Source organism: Armigeres subalbatus, chromosome 2, assembly GCF_024139115.2.
Source record: "Armigeres subalbatus isolate Guangzhou_Male chromosome 2, GZ_Asu_2, whole genome shotgun sequence".
In the NCBI taxonomy this organism is placed as follows: Eukaryota; Metazoa; Arthropoda; class Insecta; order Diptera; family Culicidae; genus Armigeres; species Armigeres subalbatus.
The window spans coordinates 324,698,976-324,721,411 of record NC_085140.1 but is presented as its reverse complement, the minus strand read 5'-3'; the positions used below and the strand labels follow the sequence as shown (position 1 = coordinate 324,721,411).

Here is a 22,436-nt window from a genome sequence, read left to right as displayed (position 1 = left end):
TAATCCAGGAAACGAACGTATAATATGTTTACCCTTCTTAATGTTTATTACAATTTCAATTCATCCACAGTTGTTTTTACAGAGATGTGTGTTTTAAAACGATAGCAAAAAATAAACGAAAACAAAACATATTAAAAATGAAAAAACATTGGTTTTATTATTGTTTTGCAGAATTTGTAGGTTGTAGGTATTCACAATTACTTTTTTTTTTGCTTCAATTTACAATTGTTTTGCGTGTAAAATAAAATACATATTTTACGCTAAATGATCGATATTTTAGGTGTTGTATGATTTTTTTTTGTTCTATGTTACTTTCGGACAAGAATGTCACTTCGGATTTCACCTGTCTTTCTAATGTATAGAAATATTTTGTTTTTGAATTATAGATCTGGAAAATAATTTCTACTAATGCGTCCCCTCATCCCAAAATAAAAAAAAACTCGAAAACATAATTGTGTTTGTGTAGTCTAATCAATGGAATCCATCATCCATAGTCGTGTATGTGTAGGTGTGTTCGCCGATTCTATGGATCCTTTCATCTCGTCCAGCTGTTCCGGTTTTTAGTGTTCATCTGGGTGTTACGGATTTTTCATTATTCTGCCTGCTTTTGTTTTATTACTTTTCACTTCTTCTGTTCACTCAATCGCATCGATTCCTTGCCGCCCGGTCCGAAACCACTAGTGACCGTGGGCTGAGATATTGATCTTGTGCATCAACCGCTTGCCCCAGTAGGCTTCCAGGTCAAACGGGGTGAAACCGGCCAGCCTTGGCTCAGGTACACTCTTGAAGAATACTGGGGGATTTTGGCTTTTGTCTTGCGTGATCTGGGGGAAAGTGCAGGAAATACAAGAGATGAGAAGTTAGGCTTTACGATAAGCAAGTATGTACTATTGAAGGAATTCTCAGAGTAACCCAGAAAATATGTTGTAGTGTGTTTAGTATGTAACAATGGAGCATCGATAGACGTCGGTACTTACCGTATTCCATGCCTCATGGATATATCGTATCAGCTCATCATGTTGCGAGTGGAATTGGCTTGGTGAATGCTGTTGTTGTTGTTGTTGTTGCTGCTGTTGCGGCTGCTGTTGCTGCTGCTGATGCTGCTGTTGCTGCTGGTGATGCTGATGTGGGCTGGACTGCTGCTGTTGCTGATGGTATGAATGTGATTGATAACTGTCCCGAGTAGGCATTCCGTAGGGCCGTCGAGACATTCCTGGAGAGGACATCATCGGTCCCTGTCGGCTGTTGAAGAGATAAAAATATCAAATAAGTTAATATCAAGTACATACGTCATAGAAAGTTAAGAAATTGAACAAATTAAGATATGCATGCAACTCCTAATTTTGAAGGAAGGATCATGTGCTAGAACAAGAACAATTTCAAATAGAGGGTAATAAATTTGCTGATTTTGTGAGCAATAGTAAGTTAAACAGTAGTATGGATAAGTCAAATATAGAATTATTTGGAATGGTGAGTTGACGTTGGGCGAATTCTTTTGGTTGAGATTGAAAGGGCGTCCAACAAAGCTCTGTCTCTCACAAGCTCCTATCTCCCCGTTTCACGAATCTTAGGGGTTTTCATATACCACGAGGATAGGTTTTGGTCAGTTCAATGTGCCCTTCCCCCTCCACCTGCTCATATAAATTCTCAAAAATTTGTATGAACCGTGGACATTTGCAATACACCCCCTCCCCCTAAACTGTCCACGTAGTGTATGGACAGCCCCTTGTAACAAACGAGCACCAGTTAACCAGGACGGGACAAAAATGGCTGGTATGACGACACGGACAGTGGCCCTGAATCAAAAGACCCGCCCAGTCAACACAAGATCGTATAAGATGCTAAAGTGGAGGCGATATATGCACTTCTTCATATATCTGATATATACGTATATCGCCTCTACTTTAGCAACATATGTTAAATCGTGGAACTCTACATACTAAAACGGAGACAGCAGACCAACATTTTTCAGAAGGAGAAAGTGCGAGAAGATGAAGGGGCGTGCCATCCTCAAGAAACACGTAGGTTCTGTCACAAGTTCAGCGCGAGCCGAGATGTGCAGGGTTACGGACGAACGTAAAGCGATTGAATGGTGTAAAGGAAACAGTACTTCTAGGAACACCTGAATAGAATTGCGAGCACATTGCCATGTTAGTTCAGTAGATGATGAGAACGTGAAATAATGATGCTCCATGTACTGTACGACTAACACCAATTACAAGAGGTGTAATGGAGGCGACAACACAGCGAGTGGGCCATCGGTTCGAAACTGGACTGTTGTGGCGCACCAATGTCCGGAATTTCCCCGATAGCTACTCAATGGCTATGCGGAGAATGCATGCACTCGATCGGAAATTAGAAAGGAATCCAGCGCTGAAGGAGAATGTGTGTCGGCAGATCGAGGAGTACCAGCAGAAAGGATACGCGCACAAAGTAATCGACGCAGAGTTGATGGAGACAGTTCAATCTGATGTGTGGTACCTGCCCCTCAACGGATGCAGCAGCACCAGTGAATGGCATTTCCCTGAATTCCGAGCTGTTCAAAGGTCCGGATATGTTAGTTCCCCTTCCGCGAGTTATTTGCCATTTCCGAGAACGCCCGATCGCCTTTGGAAGCGACATCCAGGAAATGAATCACCAAATCCGCATCAGATCGATTTGTGTTTCAGGTAGCGATGAGGCTCCACAGATATTCGTGATGGACGTGGCGACTTTCGGATCCACGTGTTCGCCCAGTTCGGCGCAGTACGTGAAGAACGTCAATGCGGAGCAATTTGCGGAGAGGTACCCGGAAGCAGCAGATGCAATAGTCAAACGTCATTACGTGGACGATTACTACGACAGTGTGGACACCGTGGAAGAAGCGATCCAGAGAGCCAACGAAGTGAGATACGTTCATTCGTGTGGCGGTTTTCGAATAAGGAACTGGGTGTCTAAGTCCAATGCGTTCCTGCAGAAGGTTGGCGAGCAAAGCGGTGAGTCGGCAGTACACTTTAGCGAAGATAAGGCTACAGAGTATGAACGTGTGCTGGGCGTAGTGTGGGATACGATAGGAGACGTCTTCTGTTTTGAGGCCGCTTCGAAGTTCGAGTGTTAAAAGTCCTCCGAGGAGAAGAACGTCACACCAAGCGGATGGTACTCAAATAGTCATGACACAGTTTGATCAGGCCGGATTCGTAGCTCCAATTACCATCCTGGGTAAAATGCTGGTGCAAGATCTGTGGAGAACAGGGTGTCGGTGAGATGATGCGGTAGATGACCTATCATACAAAAAGTGGATGGACGAGCATGTTGGCAAATGTCCAGGTAATTAAGTTGTCGCGCAGCTACTTCGGCACTGCGAGGTCCGATGAAGTCCGGGACGTACAGCTGCATATTTTTGCGGACGCGGGTGAGACGGGGTACGCATGTGTGGCATATTTCCGTGCCATTATGCGTGGAGAGGTGAAGTGCGCGCTAGTGATGAGCCGGGCAAAAGTCGCTCCCTTGAAACAAGTGTGTTTCCGCGTCTGGAGCTTCTGGCGGCGGTACTGAGTGCACGGATATCACATACGGTGCGCAAAAACCACAGCATATCCATTAGCAAAGTGGTATTTTGGATAGATGCAGAGATGATACCATCGTGGATTAGATCCGACCAGCGCCGCTATAAACAGTTTGTTGGTTTCCGCATCGGAGAGATCCTGAGCTTAACGAGACTTGCAGACTGGCGGTGGGTTCCGACAAGGCTAAACGTTGACCTGCTGACAAAGTGGGGAAAGGATCCAGATCTACATCCGAGTGGTCCGTGGGCACGAGGCCCACAGTTTCTGTACGACCGGGAGAAAAATTGGCCGAGGAAGAGTTTGCCGCCGGCTAATACGACGGATGAACTTCGGGTTCATCTGTTGCTACACGACGTTAAGGTAGCAGCGGTTCTTGTAGACGCGAACCGCTCCTCGAAGTGGATGATCCTGGTCCGAACGATAGCGTGCGTGTTTCGATTTGTGACGAACTGTAGACGGAAAAAAGGGAAACTTCCGATAGAAACGCTGCGAGCAACGAAAGGTCAAATTTTAAATACCCATTGAATTTTCTTTGATTTTTTTTGGCTATTTTTTCTTGGGGTTAACTCATTGCTTGATTGACACTGAAGGTCTTAAACGACCAAAACCAAACCGTGTAAAAAAAAACTGGGTGTACAAGCTGACCCCGCTGGTAGATGGGCGGAGTTTCTACCGTTCGACTTGCGGTTCCCAGTTATTCTTCCGAACGACCACAGAATTACAAAGCTGATAGTCCAGCATTACCATGAGAGGAGTGGCCATGGATACCGCCAGGCGGTTAAAAACGGGTTGCGGCAGCTGTACTACATTCCGCATGTAGATGCAGTGGTGAGAAAAGTGTCGGTGGCCTGCGTCCTACATTCAGAGATATGCAAAAGCGGCCATCTTGAGCCAATCGAGCATTGAGAACTGTCAAAATCTGAGCCAAATAAACATCGTTATTGTTACAGATCGAAATGTATTGCGGTTTTGGTGAAATAGATTTTATGAAAAGTTTTATCGAAAAAACAATTTGTTTTGCTTTCGTAAGTAAAAGTAGTCTAGTTGATGCCTTATATCGTGTTCATTCATATTGCTCTTTAATTTTAGCGAAAATGCACTGCTATAGGATAGACAAAATAATCAAAAAGTGTCTTCGAATGTAAAGTCATGTGCAAGCCTAAACATTTTTCACAGCGGCAAGTGATGGCAGCGTTTGTTTACGAAAGTAACAGCGTTTCTAAATCGTCTGGAAAAGTATTCGCACATCTCTTAATATAGGATCCCTAGTGTAAAGTACATGGCTGTCGTCCCCATGCTCCACGGATGGCTCCACTACCAGTGCAGCACATAACGCCGAATCTTCGGCCATTTAGCTACATGGGCGTCGATTATCTGAGGCCGTTTGACGTGACTGTAAGGCGTCGAACAGAGAAACGTTGGATAGAGCTGTTCACCTGCATGGTGATACGAGCGGTACATTTGGAGGTAGCGTGCGGACTGACAACACAGTCCTGTTTGATGGCGATACACCAGTTTATCGGTCGCCGGGGCTGGCCAATTGAATTCTTCTCCGACAATGGGACGAATCTGCGAGGAGCAAGCAAGGAAGTAGTAGAGGTTGTACAGGGCATCAGAGATGACTGTGCAGACCAGCAGACGAATACAAGGACGAGGTGGACGTTCAATCCTCCCGCTGCGCCTCATATGGGGGGCGTCTGGGAGCGTTTGGTGCGTTCCGTGAAGGAGGCACTAACAGCGTTGAACGATGGAAGGCGACTGACGGACGAGATTTTGCAGACGGTATTCGTTGAGGCTGAGGACATCGTCAATTTTCGTCCCCTCACCTACGTGTCGCAACAGAACAACGAGGCAGAAGCACTAACCCCAAACCACTTCTTGAGGGGTGGGTCACAGAATCACCCAAACCGCCGCCACCCAATCCGGCAGTGGCTCTCCGAGACGCCTTCCAGCTGTCCCAGCAAACAGACCCTGCCCAGACGCAGCCCCATCACAACCAACATTTGGCCAATTAGATAAATGTCAGTTCACAGCTGATATGATGGTGAGAGTGAGTGATAAAATTAATGCGAGGGAGAAACATATACGTTGAAGAGGTAAAAGGGAAAATAGAAACAAATGGCCGAAGTTGAGTAAATAGAATTAGTAGCGAATCGAAGAAAATTTTATTGCAAGAGGAGAGTTGAACAGTGAATTAAATCGAGATTGTATTGGTGGTTAGAGTGAATTACGTGGAGTCTGGTCAGCAGATAACAATTAAGTACACTCTGACGCAGGACAGTACAGTGGTGCTCAAACTATCGAAGACAGCCCACGGACTAATCAGACGACAAGTAGACGCAGAGTAGTAGAGCAGACACAAAAAGCGAGTAGAACAGGCAGACAAGTCTAAGTGGACGATTGAGACGGAAGTTAAAGGAGGAGAACAAACTAAACTTTTTGATTTTGTTCGGACGGTCGTCCGAACAGTACTGTTGTACCATGTCACGTCAACAAAGCAACCTATAATATATAAAGCAATCATGTTTGAATGTTCAATAAAACAAAATGTCATGAGTCCATAGTAATTGGGCCAGTGCGGATAATTTTCCACAAGCCGAATCAAGAAGCCTATTTTTTCTGAAGAGAAAAATGGCCTACAAAAGCTGAACAACGCCAATTACTCAAGCTGGCGCTTCAAGGTAGAACTTTTGCTGGTCCGGAAGAACTGTGGGGCTACGTGACACAAGGTGAGATAGCATCGGAAGCGCATGCATTTTGAGCCGCTGGAGACGTCAAGGCCAGGGCGACCATCGGGCTGTAAATCGAGGACAATCAACACGCGTTGATCCGGTCGTCGAAAATAGCGAAGGAAGCTTGGACGGCGCTTCAAAATCACCACCAAAAGTTCAGTCTAACGTCAAAGGTCTCGTTGCTGAAGCGAAACTGCGACAAACGTTTCTCGGAAGGAGAGGATATGGCGGAGCACATCTTCGGCATGGAGGAGCTCTTTAGTAGCCTCGCCAACGCCAGACAGAAACTGGAGGAAAAGCTCATGGACGCGATGATCCAGAGAAGCCTACCAAGCTCGTTCGACACCCTGACTACAGCCCTCGAAAGCCGTTCGGACAACGAACTCACCCTGGTGCTTGTCAAGCGGAAACTTCTGGACGAAGCAGCAAAAAAGCAAGGATCCGGATAGGATTTCCGCGATGAAAGGTGAACCTGGGAAGAAGTAGAAGCCGCCGGCCTGCCACTACTGCAAGGTGGGCCACATTCAGAAGGAGTGCCGCCGGTATCAACGGGACAACGCGAAGGAAGTGAAGTCTGGTAAACCGGGGAAGCCTACACCGAAACAGGAGAGCACCGTGTCATTTGCCTTTCTGACGCTGGCCTGCGGAAGCAAAACTGAAGATGGAACATAGCCTTGAACCGTGGACTCGGGCTAGCCGAGATTTCTTCCGGGAACTACACGACAGCGAAGCCAAGCACGTCACGTTGACCGGCGAGAAGAAAACAATTGTGGAATAAGGCGTGATCCAGTGCTACGACGACACGGATAAGCATACCAAGATGAGGTTGTCCAAAGTGCTGTACACACCCACGTTGGCAATGAACCTTCTGTCCGTTCCTTCGTTGGTGCAGAAAAACGCAACTATTATTTTCGACAACAACGGTTGCCGGGTGATGCAAGGAAACCAAACCGCCGCCATGGCAACATTCAAAAATGGTCTGTATTACCTGAAACAACCAAACGTTGGCTGACGGAAACCATTCGAAGGGCTGCAAGCACGAGTGGCATCGCAAGTTTGGACACTGTGATCCCAATGCGATTGTCGAAATGAAAGAGCAAAGCCTGGTCGACGGATTAAAGATCCGTCAATGCGATGTGAACGATGACTGCGAATGTGGCTGCAAGGGTAAAAGCACCCGTACGCCTTTCCCCAAGGAGTCGAAATCCCGTTCGGAGGCGCCCCTAGATCTCGTGCACACGGACGTGTGCGGACCGGTGGAAGTGCCATCAATCAATGGCAAGCGATACTTCCTAACCATTATTGACGATTTTAAAAGTTTCTGCGTGTTGTGCTTGCTGAAGGAGAAGTCAGAAGTGCCGGACAAGATCATCGAGGCGGCCCAGACCCAATTTGGTCGTGATCGTGAACCAAAGGTAGTGCGATCCGATCAAGGAGGAGAGTACACCAGTGAACGACTTCGTTCATTTTACCGACGAAAAGGCATCAAGGCACAATTCACAGCGGCTTACAGTCCTCAATAGAACGGGGTTGCGGAGCGACGAAACCGCTGCCTCATCGAGATGCAACAGTGCAACTGGGAGGAAGCACTGAGCACGGCAGTGTACCTGCAGAACATTTCATCATCAAGATCAGTTACGGGGGGTTGACTACACGTTCGCCTTATAAGCGAATGGTCATGGGTTCGATTCCCAGCCCCTCCACCAAACCCTCGTCAATCGCCAGAAGCGCAGTCCATATACGGTGGCGTTTTGGGAAACGCGCCTCACCAACACGGCTGTCTGATTACGGCTTACAAAACTGTTCTTCTCGGAAGCATTCCTCCAACGTACTTCGAAATGGCAACCGAGCAAAGCAACGATCACTGGATTCACCATATGGACAAATGGACACAATGGAGTCACGATAAGATGGGCTGGCAACGACAACGATAACGAATTCTGAACATCTAAAAATAGATTCTGTGTGGATTCCGTAGAGCAGAGTACCACAGTAGATCACGGCACAGTAGCGGTTACAAACACACTCTGTGCCTACCAAATAAATACACGAATAAAAGAAGATCAGTTAAAGTCACTCGTACGTGTTGTGACACAACCAAAAGACGGACGTTAGCCGCCTCCAGGTGTTTGGATCCCGTGCATGGGTGCACATTCCAAAGCAAAAGAGAAAGAAGCTTCATCCGACGGCTCAGAAATAGATTTTTGTTGGATACTCCCAAGAACACAATGCGTATCGATTCCTGGACAATTCAACACGATTGGTGTACATCAGCCGGGAGGCAAAGTTTGTCGGAAGCGAAACAGAAAAGCCCGCCGAAAACATTCAGGAGGAGAATACGGTCGAGTTCCAATCGACACTGAAGCCCAACGTAGTCAATATACCAGCGAGCGATCGGTCGCGATCCAAAAGAAGACTAAGGTGACGAGTACGATACGACTGTTGGTAGGACAGATGGAGAGTTCACCGACAGCGATGATGAAGCCACCGAGAACGTTGAACCGATTGAACTACGAACATCCACTGACTAGAAGTACAAGGGGAACCCTGCCTGACCGTTACCGAGAAGTCACCGGCGTGACGAGCAATTCCGTGGCTGAACCACGAACTTATACCGAAGCAATCCAATGTCCGGAGAAGGAAGCAACGATGGAAGAAGAGATCCAGTCGTTAGAGGAGCACCAGACATGGGAGCTGGCACCACTGCCACCCGGATTGAAGACCGTTGGATGAAAGTGGACAAACAAGAAGACGCAGTCGTACCGCAACTTGGTGGGCAGTTTGCTGTACGTTGCGGTCAACACACAACCGGACATCTACCTAAACACATCATTGCTCGGCAGAAAGGTATCGAGACCAACCAACCGGGACTAGACCGAGGCAAAGCGATCACTGAGGTACCTTAAATCGACAAAGCTCTTGTGCCTTCATCTGGTATCCGGAAACAAAGATATGGAGTGTTTTGTCGATGCCGTTTGGGCCAGAGATGAAGGGGACCGAACATCCAACTCCGGATTCCTGATCAAGTTCGGCGGTGGGCTGGTAAGTTGGGGCACTCCCAAGCAAACCTGTGTTGCGCTATCTTCCACAGAGTCCGAGTTAGTGGCTCTGGCCGAGGGATGCAAGGAACTGCGGTGAATGCGCAAGCTTCTGGGAGAACTCGGCGAGCAATCAGCATCTCCGATCGTAGTGTGCGAGGACAACCAATCCTGCATCAAGGTGGTCGGTCCGATCGCTTACAGAAGAGGTCCAAGCACATCGACACCAAACATGCCTTCACCCGGGATCTCCTGCAACAAGGAATCATCGCTTTACACTACCTACCGACCGAGAAGCCGATCTGATGACCAAGCCATTGGAGCATGTGAAGTTGGAGCGACATCGGGAGGCAATCGGAGTCCAAGACACAGATCACCACCGATCGTTATTTGATATTGGCACAACTCCCACTGAGACACTACCGCCTAGCAGCTTAATGTTCATTGAGCACTTCCACAGTTGTCAACTGCGAGGTTTGTATAACTACATCATGACGCCAGCATGATTATACTTTTAAGCCTAGGTAAGAGAAAGTTTCCAATCCGAAAATTTCCTATATCGGACCCAGTAACCTACAGCATGGTCTTGCTTTGTAGCCGGGCATCCTACCGTTTGTCTAAGGCCCCTATACGTATCTAACTAAAAAGTTTGAAAATTGTTTTCCGCATATTTATTGATGTAAGACTTACTGTTTTGAGCGTACACTGAATGTTTCTTTTATATAAAATGTCTTCTTACGTACCAGATCAATACAGTTTAACAAGTTACAACTTATAGCAACTATGTTGTTCAGGAGAGCAAATTGTTTCTCAATAACATTTTTAAATACATTCATTTAGTCCAAGATGTACGCTAATTTCTGCGACTTACAAACGTAATGTATACCGCTTGCCACAAAACATTTGGGACTAGTTTTAAACAATGACGAACTCAACGATCAAGTGTAATAATTATAATTTTCACAAGATAGCTTGCGATCTACAGTTGTTTGAGATTCACTTTTCTTTATAGATATTATTTGTACAGTGTTTATCCGATTTTGTCACTCCCCGATTTTATCACGTTTTCGACCCGATTTTGTAAAATGAATTGAAATTAAATGAATTAATAAATAACAATTACATTGGAAATTTAAAAAAATCAATTTTGTCACATACCCTATTTTATCACCCTAAAATTCACCGTGATAAAAATCGGGATATTACTGTATTTATTCAGAATGTTCTTCCTATTGTTTTCTGCTTATAATTACATACTTTCGTGATATTTTTAGGACACCCTAGTGTGTAATCAAAACATTTCACACAGAAACACTCTTTGATCTCGCGACGGCTGGAAAAACAATCGAATCGCGCATACCACAATACGCCCCAGCCCCCAAAGGGGGGAGACTACACATATACGGAAGAGCCTTCCTACCTGCCACCAAAAATTATAAATTCCGTACGTGGAAAGAAAAAGAAAAAAAACACAAACCACTTACCCAATGCCTCGTTCCATATTTTCCTCTTCGGAGAGCACGAAGAAAATGCAAAACAGATAATTCTATCCTCGGGTCGGCGGAACCCCGTTTTTGGCGATGGCGTATAGTTTTCCACTTGCCACTGGTCGAATTGCTCGATAAAATGCCACTTTTCCTTCGATTGGAAACAGCTAAAACGTATGAAAATAAAAGCCCTTTCCGCACTCGGATGAAAACTGCTGCCACTTTTGCTTTTTTGCAGATAGACCAATGCAAGATCTTGACTTAACCTCACTTATTTGACAGTTCACAGAGCTTGTTTACAAGGTGTTAGAATTAAAATCGATCAGCCGGAAATAAAAATCCGTAATTTTCGCTCAAAATCATTTTGATCCGAATATTCTAGCGATATGCTTTAATTCCTACCATAAATCAATCACGAAAGACATCAATATTCTTAATTAATCGCAAAGCAGTTTTTCCGGAAGCTGCTCCAGAGACTAAGTCCCTGTAAACAAGCTCTGTGAACTGTCAACCTACGTCATCTTGCACTGGTCTATTGGGGGCTTTTCTCCTCCTTTGTTTTGACAGCAAAATCGAAAACCCTCTCGCGCACGGAATCCGTTCTCTTTTCGTTGTCTCGGTTTGGTTCAAAATGAAAGGTACGTCGACGGGAACGACGGCCACGACCACCCCATCAGTGACGGATAATTAGATTAAAATTATTCCTACGTTTCACCGAGGATGTGACCTACTGAAACTCACGAATTTTTGCGAATATTATTAGTTAATATTGAGTTTAATAAAAAAAATTAATAATTAAACAATGATATCAAGGGGGTGCGAAATATACATTGGCGGGGTAGAAAAGCCAGTCTGTGAGGAACCAGAGAGAATATCGAATCAGCTGTCAAAAAACCGTTAAAGCAAATCAAATAGTCAGCCGCCCGTTGTAAACGAAATGTCAAAATAAAAATTACCTTGCAGCATATTTGGTCCCCATACACTGAAAAAAACCCTACACTGCAAAAAAAAAGTTTACACACAAAAGACCAATCCGTGAGCAACTTGACGTCTCCAGTACATTGTCAGTGTACCCCGAAAAATTGGTTCAGGTGGTTCTGTCAAACTTACTTATATCGCGAGCATTTCTCGATTATGGCGTAAACCGTTAAAGAAAAACCTAATTTTGTTTTTATTATTTATTATAACACAATTAAATTCAAGACAAAATTTTCAAAACGACTTATCTGCTTCAAACGACGATTTGACGAATCTGATAGCTCTCCCACGCAAACCAACACCACCATTAGGTAGGTGAAGGTTTCCGCTACCTGTTTATGGTGTTGGTTTGCGTGGGTGAGCTATCAGATTCGTCAAATCGTCGTTTGAATCTTTATTTACAAAAGCAGATTAGTCGTTTTGAAAATTTTGTCTTGAATTACTCATTAGTTATTTTGGTATAGGCTCGTATATATTCAAGCATTACGGGACTGGGTGCTTTAAATATAGATTAAGATAAACTACAACGTGGTTTGCTGGATTATTCGAAACAAGTATTTATAGGGGTACCAACCCGAGAACAACTTGACATCTGTAGTACGATACGATTGTACCTCGAAATTTTGATTTAATAAGTTTAATTGGTTTTGTCAAACTTGTGATTATCTGAATCATTTTAAGAAAAAAAATCGAAAAGGAAGGTAATGTCCTTATCAATTGATTCCAAAATTTGAAAAGTTATCGCCAAGGAAAACTCGCCTACTTTTCACACCTGAGATGTTATCAAATGATAACTCCAATCATTATCGTGTGAGAATGATTCAACACAACCCTGATGTCCAGTACTAAAAACCGTGGCAAAAATCAATCCAAACTAGAATTAATATTAAGAAAGAGGCTGTAGCTTATGACTCTAAAATGACCGACTGAACGTTGAATTGGGTTGTTTAGGGGTATACATGTTTTTACATATTCTGAATCTGCATAAAAAACTAAGCCTAACCCCAATTTTTCAGAATTTTTGGAGCCCCGGAACTATTTTTAATTTGCATTTTTAATTTATATGGGACTAAAAATTTGTTCTTATGCTGCATGGGCCAACTGTCATTCTATGAATGTTAGTGTCATTCTATCGATTAAAATAGGTTTTTGTTTGCTATACAAAAATGAAAATAAAAGGTTTACAAACAAAATAAAAATATGTTGGAGATCAGAAAAGCATGCTCTTTATGTTAAACTATAAGAAACCTCATATTTTTTTCTGCTAAACAACCCAATTAGCGATTGCCAAAACAAATCAAATGGCGGAAATTTTACCGACGGTTCATTTTCATCGGTAGCGCTTAAATTTCGTATAACTTGGGAATTTATAAGGATTTCGCAGATAAAATATGTTATGTGAAGTATTAATGGGTCAACTGGTCTGGAAATACAGAGGAGGAAAGCAACGTTATAGGATAAATGGGCACGGGAGATGTTGCTTTTTAAAATAGCTTATAAAAATCTAACGCAAAATGGGTCATTCATCCTTATTATTTTTAATTTATAGTAAACCCCGCGAAATATTTCTCTAGTTAATTCCTGGGTGGTGCGGATAGAATCGATTTGGTTGTCAAAGTGAAGCCAAAATTTTCTATTGTGCCGGAGCCAAACATTGAAGATTGTGGTTATGTTCGTTTTAGATCTTATATTGAGAAGTATTGTTATTATTTGGGGAAAAAATAAAAATAAACTTAGTTTGAGTTTTGCATTCTTTTTAACAAATATATTCACATTACATTTCGAGTAGAAAATTAGTAGGAATGCAACTAAAATGCACTCGTTACGAGATTTCACGAGATTCAGAAGCTGATTGGAGCAGGAATGTATGTAAACCATCGTAAAGTCATGTAGAGTCTCGCGCATTTGTGCGCCTTCATGCAGCATGGAAAAAGAAATTCGAAGAGCGGGAAATGTTTGACAGTCAAGTAACTGCAAAATAATTTTGCATGTGGGATTGATTTCAAAATATCCCGCTACTCGCTTGAGAGCACCAAAAGCGGCTCTATCCGCAGCACCCAGGTTAATCCGATTGTCAAATCCATACAAATGAACCAAAACCCACAGCCATTTGAAAACAGACAAGATAATATATTTAAATGAGTGTGTGTACTTTTTATTCTGGAAAAATCTGAATTAGCCGGACTAACGAGAGGCTTTCTTTGAGGTAAAAGTAACTTTACACCTTGGGAAAACTTTCTGCCAGATTTTGGTCCCCGCGTCCCGTGTATTTTGAATGGAGCCGGGATTGTGATTATCCGCGCTCAATTTAGAATAATTCGTGCCCAACGTTGTATACCGTGGACCCCCGATAACTTGAACGGTACCTCATTCAAATTAACGGGGTTCATTTTTAATTTGAACTTCTGGTTACTCTATTTGCATCAGAAAAACTGGTTTCTGGCCGTTCTCTTTGCTGGTTTGTTTTGATTCTGCGTTCCGTTTCACGATGTTTCATTTATCTTTTCTCGATTCCACGTGCTAAATGACGTTTGAACCATTTTTAATTTGAACGATGTTCAAACCAAAGGGGTTCAAATTAAAAAGTGTTCAGATTAAAAGCGGTCATATTACCGGGGGTCCACGGTAATATGTAAAACACGCGAAAAAAATCGCGAACCATATTCCCGAGGTGTGAGGCTACCGTGATTGACTTCTCCAAATGAATAATGTGCGTGATTCCGCAGTATCCCTCTCAAAGTGTGATAGTTTTGCTGCGACTGGATTACCATCCACTTTTATTTTACACATCCTACACAGGGACATTAGTGCTGGTGATTCTGGCTTTGGAGGAGTCAATATGAAATTTTGGGTTGGAAAGTTTCTCGACTTCCCTCACGCAAAAAGATGGTGCTGTTGAAATTATCTTACCGAGGGTTAATTTAAGAATATGAACCGACGATTTTTTGTAGTCAACAAACCCGCTAAAACCGTAAATCATTACGCGCAGTGCAAATAAACTGTGGGGGTTTTTTATTTAATTAAAACGGCATATCGATTTAAATATGTACTCTACAAAACTATTCTTCTTTACGAAAATAACTACGTTTTGTTCTGATCCAAATGCGAACCATTACGCGTGTTTTAAAAAGAAACTACCTACACGTAAAAAAAATTAATGATTTTATATATTAATTCCCATTCATGTAAACCATCAGATATAAGATATAATTTTCATTACAAATCTGAATCAAATTTATTTAGAGTGCTTATATTGCATATTATCTTATTGAATGAAAAGTATAAGTTTTGCTAAATGGCAAAAATGTATTGAGCGGAACTTACACTTTTGATGTACGTTGCGAAATGAAAAAAAAGGTCAGCCACAGGAAAACTGCTGCAGAGAAACTTGCAAATTATTTATCGAGGAATATTACCGCATTGAATTTGCACATGGAATGTTTGTTGTAAATCTTTCATCAGTACCAAACCCACGTTAAAAGCTTCAAGAAAAACCTGGCAGGTAATTATTATATCATATTTATGGGCATCAAGTGATTATATTTATTGAAAGTAAATTTGTTTTTTCAGCGATCCAGAAACGATTGTGATGGTTTGTCGGTGCGGCAATTGCGTTGTCGTCCATAGCGGAGTCAAGATCCAACGGAAACTTGGTAATATGTTGGGATGTGTATACACGCAAGCTAGAATCCGATCCAAATTATGGTGGTATTTTGTTTCGAGGCATATAGTCGCAGCTGGTTCGCTGGACGAGACCATCCGGCAGTCGACCAGCAGTACGGAGAGTTAACCAGCGACACATGTAGAGTTTCCATCACACTAGCACAACACTAGCGAACGATTTGCTTGCGGGATGTACGGACAGTATGACTCGGATCGACATCGCACCGGATGGTTGCAGTTCGTGTATTCATCTGGAAACTAATCCGATCTCGTTACAGAATCAACAGTAACAACGCGTTAAAATTTTTATTCAAATTTAAATCAATAAAAATACATAATAGGTAAACCAAATAGGGGTAATGACGGCTTTGGCAGGTTTTGATCTAGTATTGGCAGGGGGGTTTTTTACAGGGGACTGAAGAGGTGGCTTATTCGTCTACCCATTATTCAAGCAACATATGGCGAACAATATTTTTGTTATTATTCCGTTTAATTCATGATAACAAAACTTCAGACGTATTGGCGTGCTATTTTTCGACACAAAATAGGTATACAAACACAAATGGCTCGATAAATCTCCACTGATAGCAAGTTTTCGCCACGAAAAGTTTATTGCCGACAATAAGCACTAACTACGTACTAGCCTATCACCCAACATGAGCAGCTGAATTAGGGTAAACCACCTAGAAATCGGGTACCAAAAACCGAAGTACCAAAACCGATGTTGGGTAGAGTGCCATTGTACCGCGGATGACAAGCGTTTCACCCTCCTGGTTTTTTATGACTGATTATGCTCAAATTTGGCCCAAACATTCTTTGGATATCAAAGAATATTGTGGCCAAATTTCATAAAATTCGGTCGACAAAAACCCCCCTGCCAATAATAGAACAAAACCTGCCAAAGCCGTCTGTTCCCCTACGTGCGATTCTCGGATTTAAATTGATTCCAAGATTTTAAAATAAAAATGAATTGATATTAAACAAAAACCATTGATTTTATCGTTATTTCTCTAATAAAAAGCATACATTAACATTATATGGACTATTCGAAATCTCTAATTATGTTTATTAGCAGTCGACATGAAATGTATAAGTTTCATGTTATGATTATCTTATGCAATGCTGCATTGTTTTCATTGCAAATAGACATATGTTCCATTGAGAAACCACAATGGCAAAAATGTATGTGTTTTGCCGAATACATTCATTATGAAGTTTTTTTTTCGTGTAGTCATGATGGTAGTATCAAATCAACCGCAAGTTCCTTTGTTTTCACATCATCATTTTATGATAATCAACCCAGGTAACCATTAAGCACTTTAATAAGCCTTATATACACCATATAACAACATTTCAGTGCCTATAAGCTGTATATATGATTTTCAAGTGTAATTTTCAATTAGCAGTATAAGCTTCAAGCAGTAAAAGAAGCCGTTTATCGGTATATAACGCTTCGATATAATGCTCACCAGCCCTGTGGATACAAGCCGAATAAGGAAATTATAATTACCAATTTAGAGCTACTTTCTATGACGTTTTGGTAGAATCAATAACAACAACACCTAGAGTTTCAATAATAAGAACAACCTGTCTCTTTTACTCGCACTAGAAATCTTGTGTGAATCTGTCGTGTATGCTTTTCAATATAACATGGAGAATGCCGGATAAATGTTTAATGGGCTGTTAATTTATTCTACGGCAATATTTATTAATCTTCACCTGGAAGATTCTTCTTGAATACAAAAAAAAGTTCCGTCTACTTATTTACAGATTGTTTCTTAGATTGTTATTTATTGTTTCATTTTCAATGCTTTCTCGCCTATGTTATAGAGGCAGATGAAATCCTTCTGCTTTTTATCCCTTCCCAGCAATATATCTATTCAAATCCGCGATGGATCATATGGTAAACTGAGCGGCCAATCTAAACCAAAACCATCAAACACAGTTCGAGCGTTCAAGCCCGGAGTTAAATATAATTATCAAAAAAATCATCGATTCCCCAACGGGAAGAAAAAAGGAAGAACGCATTAAATAAAATATAAACAAATATTTTCCATTTAATTTTTTTTTTCGTTCCCTTCCAACTCGTCTAAAAATTTTGACATTTTGGCATAGGCGTGGAAAAATAGGTAGGGGCAAGCACTATATCAGCCAAATAATTCGCCAAAAGCGGCTTTTGAGCAGCACTAAAGAATCTTTTAAGTCTTATAAGCACTGTTGACAGGGTTTTAATGCGACTATAGAGCCGAAATAAAGTCGATTTTAACGGCTTAATGGTTACTTGGGAAGTTATGAAGCTGTATGATAAAGAATAATCATTTATACAGCTAATAAATTTAACTTCTTAGATTCAACTATTAAAACTGCATAGAACAGTGGGAACTCGTCTAAAATTAAATGGGCGATATATTAAACAAATTTCTTTTTCCAAAGCGACAAATTTCAACATTTTAAGCATTTGAAGTTTTGTTCAGAATCTTTTCATTATTTGCAATTACCAAATTCACCCCATCCATATGACGCTCCTGTCCGTTGTTTTTTGACACCAAATGACGAAACAAAAAACATGGTTTCTACGGAGGAAAAGTGTGGCGGCAGTGTAGGATGACCCATTGTTTATGTTTCGAAGCGCCATCTGCGATTTGCAAGTGGGTACGCGAAACTAACGCCAAATGTCAAGTTGTGGGGGGGTTGCAAAAGACTTTGAAGTATTCCGTGTACGGTATAAAATCAAAAATTGGGTTGTTTAGGGATATATACCCGCATAATCATGAACCATACAGGACCATGACATCTTGCTTTGGAAAACACCCAGTTCCATAATATAAGGAATTGTGGCGAAACTGCTGTACCCTACCAGCGGCTGCACAACAACAGGCATATGATCTTTTATGAAGATAACAAAATACCTGCATGAAATTCAACAATATTGGAATATATGAGTCACTGAAAATCTTGATCAACATTTAGATGATAAGGAATTGATAATTAATATTTCGAAGTCCGTCGGTGCCTGCATTGCTTCTGTAGGATCTTTCACCGAATCACTAAAAACATTTTTAATGCCGACTGTTTTGCTTTGTTTTTTTTTGTGTTTTGTTTTTTTGTTTTGTTTTTGGAAATGATGAATGGTTTCAATAAACCAAAACAAAAGTTGGCCAAGAATACTAATTTCAATAGCTCCGCACTATACTATTCTCATATATATGAAAGTTATACTAACCAAGTATAACCAGAACATAAACGAAGTTGGGGTCAACCAGGCGAATAGCCTATTAGAATGACTTTTAATCTATTTGGTATTAATTTTTTCCAGAGTGTAAATTTAAAATGCAAATTAAAAATAGTTCCGGGCCTCCAAAAATTCTGAAAAATTAGGGTTCGGCTCAGTTTTTTATTATGCAGATTTAGAATATGTACAAACTTATATACCCAAGTATTGCGATTTGCAAATAAAATTAGCATTGCAGACAACATGCAAGCAACTTGAACAGGAATAATTTTCTTCAAAAAAATAAACTTTCTCTAACAATATCATAACTATCGATCAAGAGCTCATTATATTTCGCTCAAATAGCATGACAAATCATGATAACTTCGATTATAACATACTCTTATTGAAAAATAAAATAACCAGCAACATTATACTAAAGACACACTGGTGGTACAAGGACCGTGGTATACCACGGTTATGTACCCTAGTACATATTGTACCATGGTTTTCTACGTTGTACCAGCATGGTACAAGGTGACACACCTGTGGTACAACTTGTACCATGGTACGAATACCACCAGTGTGTCATTAGTATTATATGCAAGATCTTTTGCAAGTTTGCAGCAACTTCGTGCTTTTGGCGAACTCAACGCAAATTGCAATATATACCCCTGCCTAAACCAGAGTCTATTATATATAGAGTTACGCAAAGAGTGAAGCCAAACCTATCGAGCAAAGTAAACAAATGCTTGTTGGTAAGGCGGAAGTATTAAAAGATATTTTAGTTACTAGATAAAGATTGTCGCTACTGTTCCCTTTGTTCTGCTGTCCGAAACATGTGTGGTACATACCTGTCAAATCGTATGGATTTTCCTTCTTTGACATTTAGCTCCCCTATCCTCGCCAGCAAAAGATGTTCCGGACAGCGACGGCAGCGACAATTTTTATCTAGTAACTAAAATATCTTTTGAAGTATTGTTATCGCCTAATGATTATTATGGCGAATTGGGTTGTTTAGCAGAAAAAAAATATGAGGTTTCTTATAGTTTAACATAAAGAGCATGCTTTTCTGATCTCCAACATATTTTTATTTTGTTTGAAAACCTTTTATTTTCATTTTTGTATAGTAAACAAAAACCTATTTTAATCGATAGAGTGACACTAACATTCATAGAATGACAGTTGGCCCATGCAGCTTAAGAACAATTTTTTAGTCCCATATAAATTTAAAATCAAAATTAAAAATTGTTCCGGGGCTCCAAAAATTCTGAAAAATTAAGGTTAGCTCAGTTTTTTATGCAGATTCAGAATATGTAAAAACCTGGGTGGTGCGAATAGAATCGATTTGGTTGTCAAAGTGAAGCCAAAATATTCTATTGTGCCGGAGCCAAACATTGAAGATTGTGGTTATGTTCGTTTTAGATATTATATTGAGAAGTATTGTTATTATCTGGGGAAAACATATAAATAAACTTAGTTTGTATTTTGCATTCTTTTTAAAAAATATATTCACATTATATTTCGAGTGGAAAATTAGTAGGAATGGCACTAAAATGCACTCGTTGCGAGATTTCACGAGATTCAGCAGCTGATTGTAGCAGGAATGTATGTAAACCATCGTAAAGTCATGTAGAGTCTCGCGCATTTGTGCGCCTTTATGAAGCATGGACAGAGAAATTCGAAGAGCGGGAAATGTTTGACAGCCAAGTAACTGCAAAATAATTTTGCTTATGGGATTGATTTCAAAATATCCCGCTACTCGCTTGAGAGCACAAAAGCGACTCTATCCGCAGCACCCAGGTAAAAACATATATACCCCTAAACAACCCAATTGGGTTGTTTAGCAGAAAAAAATATGAGGTTTCTTATAGTTTAACATAAAGAGCATGCTTTTCTGATCTCCAACATATTTTTATTTTGTTTGTAAACCTTTTATTTTCATTTTTGTATAGCAAACAAAAACCTATTTTAATCGATAGAATGACACTAACATTCATAGAATGACAGTTGGCCCATGCAGCATAAGAACAAATTTTTAGTCCCATATAAATTAAAATGCAAATTAAAAATAGTTCCGGGGCTCCAAAAATTCTGAAAAATTGAGGTTAGGCTCAGTTTTTTATGCAGATTCAGAATATGTAAAAACATACATACCCCTAAACAACCCAATTGGGTTGTTTAGCAGAGAAAAATATGGGGTTTTAAATAGTTTAACAAAAAGAGCATGCTTTTCTGATCTCCAACATATTTTTATTTTGTCTGTAAACCTTTTATTTACATTTTTATACAGCAAACAAAAACCTATTTTAATCGATAGAATGACACTAACATTCATAGCATGACAGTTGGCCCAAACAAATTTTTAGTCCCATATAAATTAAAAATGCAAATTAAAAATAGTTCCGGGGCTCCAAAAATTCTGAAAAATTGGGGTTAGGCTTAGTTTTTTATGCAGATTCAGAATATGTAAAAACATGTATACCCCTAAACAACCCAATTGGGTTGTTTAGCAGAAAAAAATATGAGGTTTCTTATAGTTTAACATAAAGAGCATGCTTTTCTGATCTCCAACATATTTTTATTTTGTTTGTAAACCTTTTATTTTCATTTTTGTATAGCAAACAAAAACCTATTTTAATCGATAGAATGACACTAACATTCATAGAATGACAGTTGGCCCATGCAGCATAAGAACAAATTTTTAGTCCCATATAAATTAAAAATGCAAATTAAAAATAGTTCCCCGGGCTCCAAAAATTCTGAAAAATTGGGGTTAGGCTTAGTTTTTTATGCAGATTCAGAATATGTAAAACATGTATACCCCTAAACAACCCAATTGGGTTGTTTAGCAGAAAAAAAATGAGGTTTCTTATAGTTTAACATAAAGAGCATGCTTTTCTGATCTCCAACATATTTTTATTTTGTTTGTAAACCTTTTATTTTCATTTTTGTATAGCAAACAAAAACCTATTTTAATCGATAGAATGACACTAACATTCATAGAATGACAGTTGGCCCATGCAGCATAAGAACAAATTTTTAGTCCCATATAAATTAAAAATGCAAATTAAAAATAGTTCCGGGGCTCCAAAAATTCTGAAAAATTGGGGTTAGGCTTAGTTTTTTATGCAGATTCAGAATATGTAAAAACATGTATACCCCTAAACAACCCAATTGGGTTGTTTAGCAGAAAAAAATATGAGGTTTCTTATAGTTTAACATAAAGAGCATGCTTTTCTGATCTCCAACATATTTTTATTTTGTTTGTAAACCTTTTATTTTCATTTTTGTATAGCAAACAAAAACCTATTTTAATCGATAGAATGACACTAACATTCATAGAATGACAGTTGGCCCATGCAGCATAAGAACAAATTTTTAGTCCCATATAAATTAAAATGCAAATTAAAAATAGTTCTGGGGCTCCAAAATTCTGAAAAATTGGGGTTAGGCTTAGTTTTTTATGCAGATTCAGAATATGTAAAACATGTATATATTCTCTACACAACCCAATTGGGTTGTTTAGCAGAAAAAAAATATGAGGTTTCTTATAGTTTAACATAAAGAGCATGCTTTTCTGATCTCCAACATATTTTTATTTTGTTTGTAAACCTTTTATTTTCATTTTTGTATAGCAAACAAAAACCTATTTTAATCGATAGAATGACACTAACATTCATAGAATGACAGTTGGCCCATGCAGCATAAGAACAAATTTTTAGTCCCATATAAATTAAAAATGCAAATTAAAAATAGTTCCGGGGCTCCAAAAATTCTGA

At 40.3% G+C, this 22,436-nt stretch overlaps 1 protein-coding gene across 1 annotated transcript; it reads right to left on the bottom strand.

The window, feature by feature from the left end:
- LOC134212715 (putative cyclin-dependent serine/threonine-protein kinase DDB_G0272797/DDB_G0274007) lies at positions 1-11,041 on the bottom strand. Its single transcript, XM_062690798.1, has 3 exons — positions 10,800-11,041; positions 978-1,242; positions 1-824 (listed from the first exon to the last, which is right to left on the bottom strand). The coding sequence occupies exons 1-3, from the start codon at positions 10,814-10,816 to the stop codon at positions 678-680; spliced, it is 429 nt and encodes a 142-aa protein (XP_062546782.1). The 5' UTR covers positions 10,817-11,041; the 3' UTR covers positions 1-677.
- Positions 11,042-22,436: the final 11,395 nt, after the last annotated feature.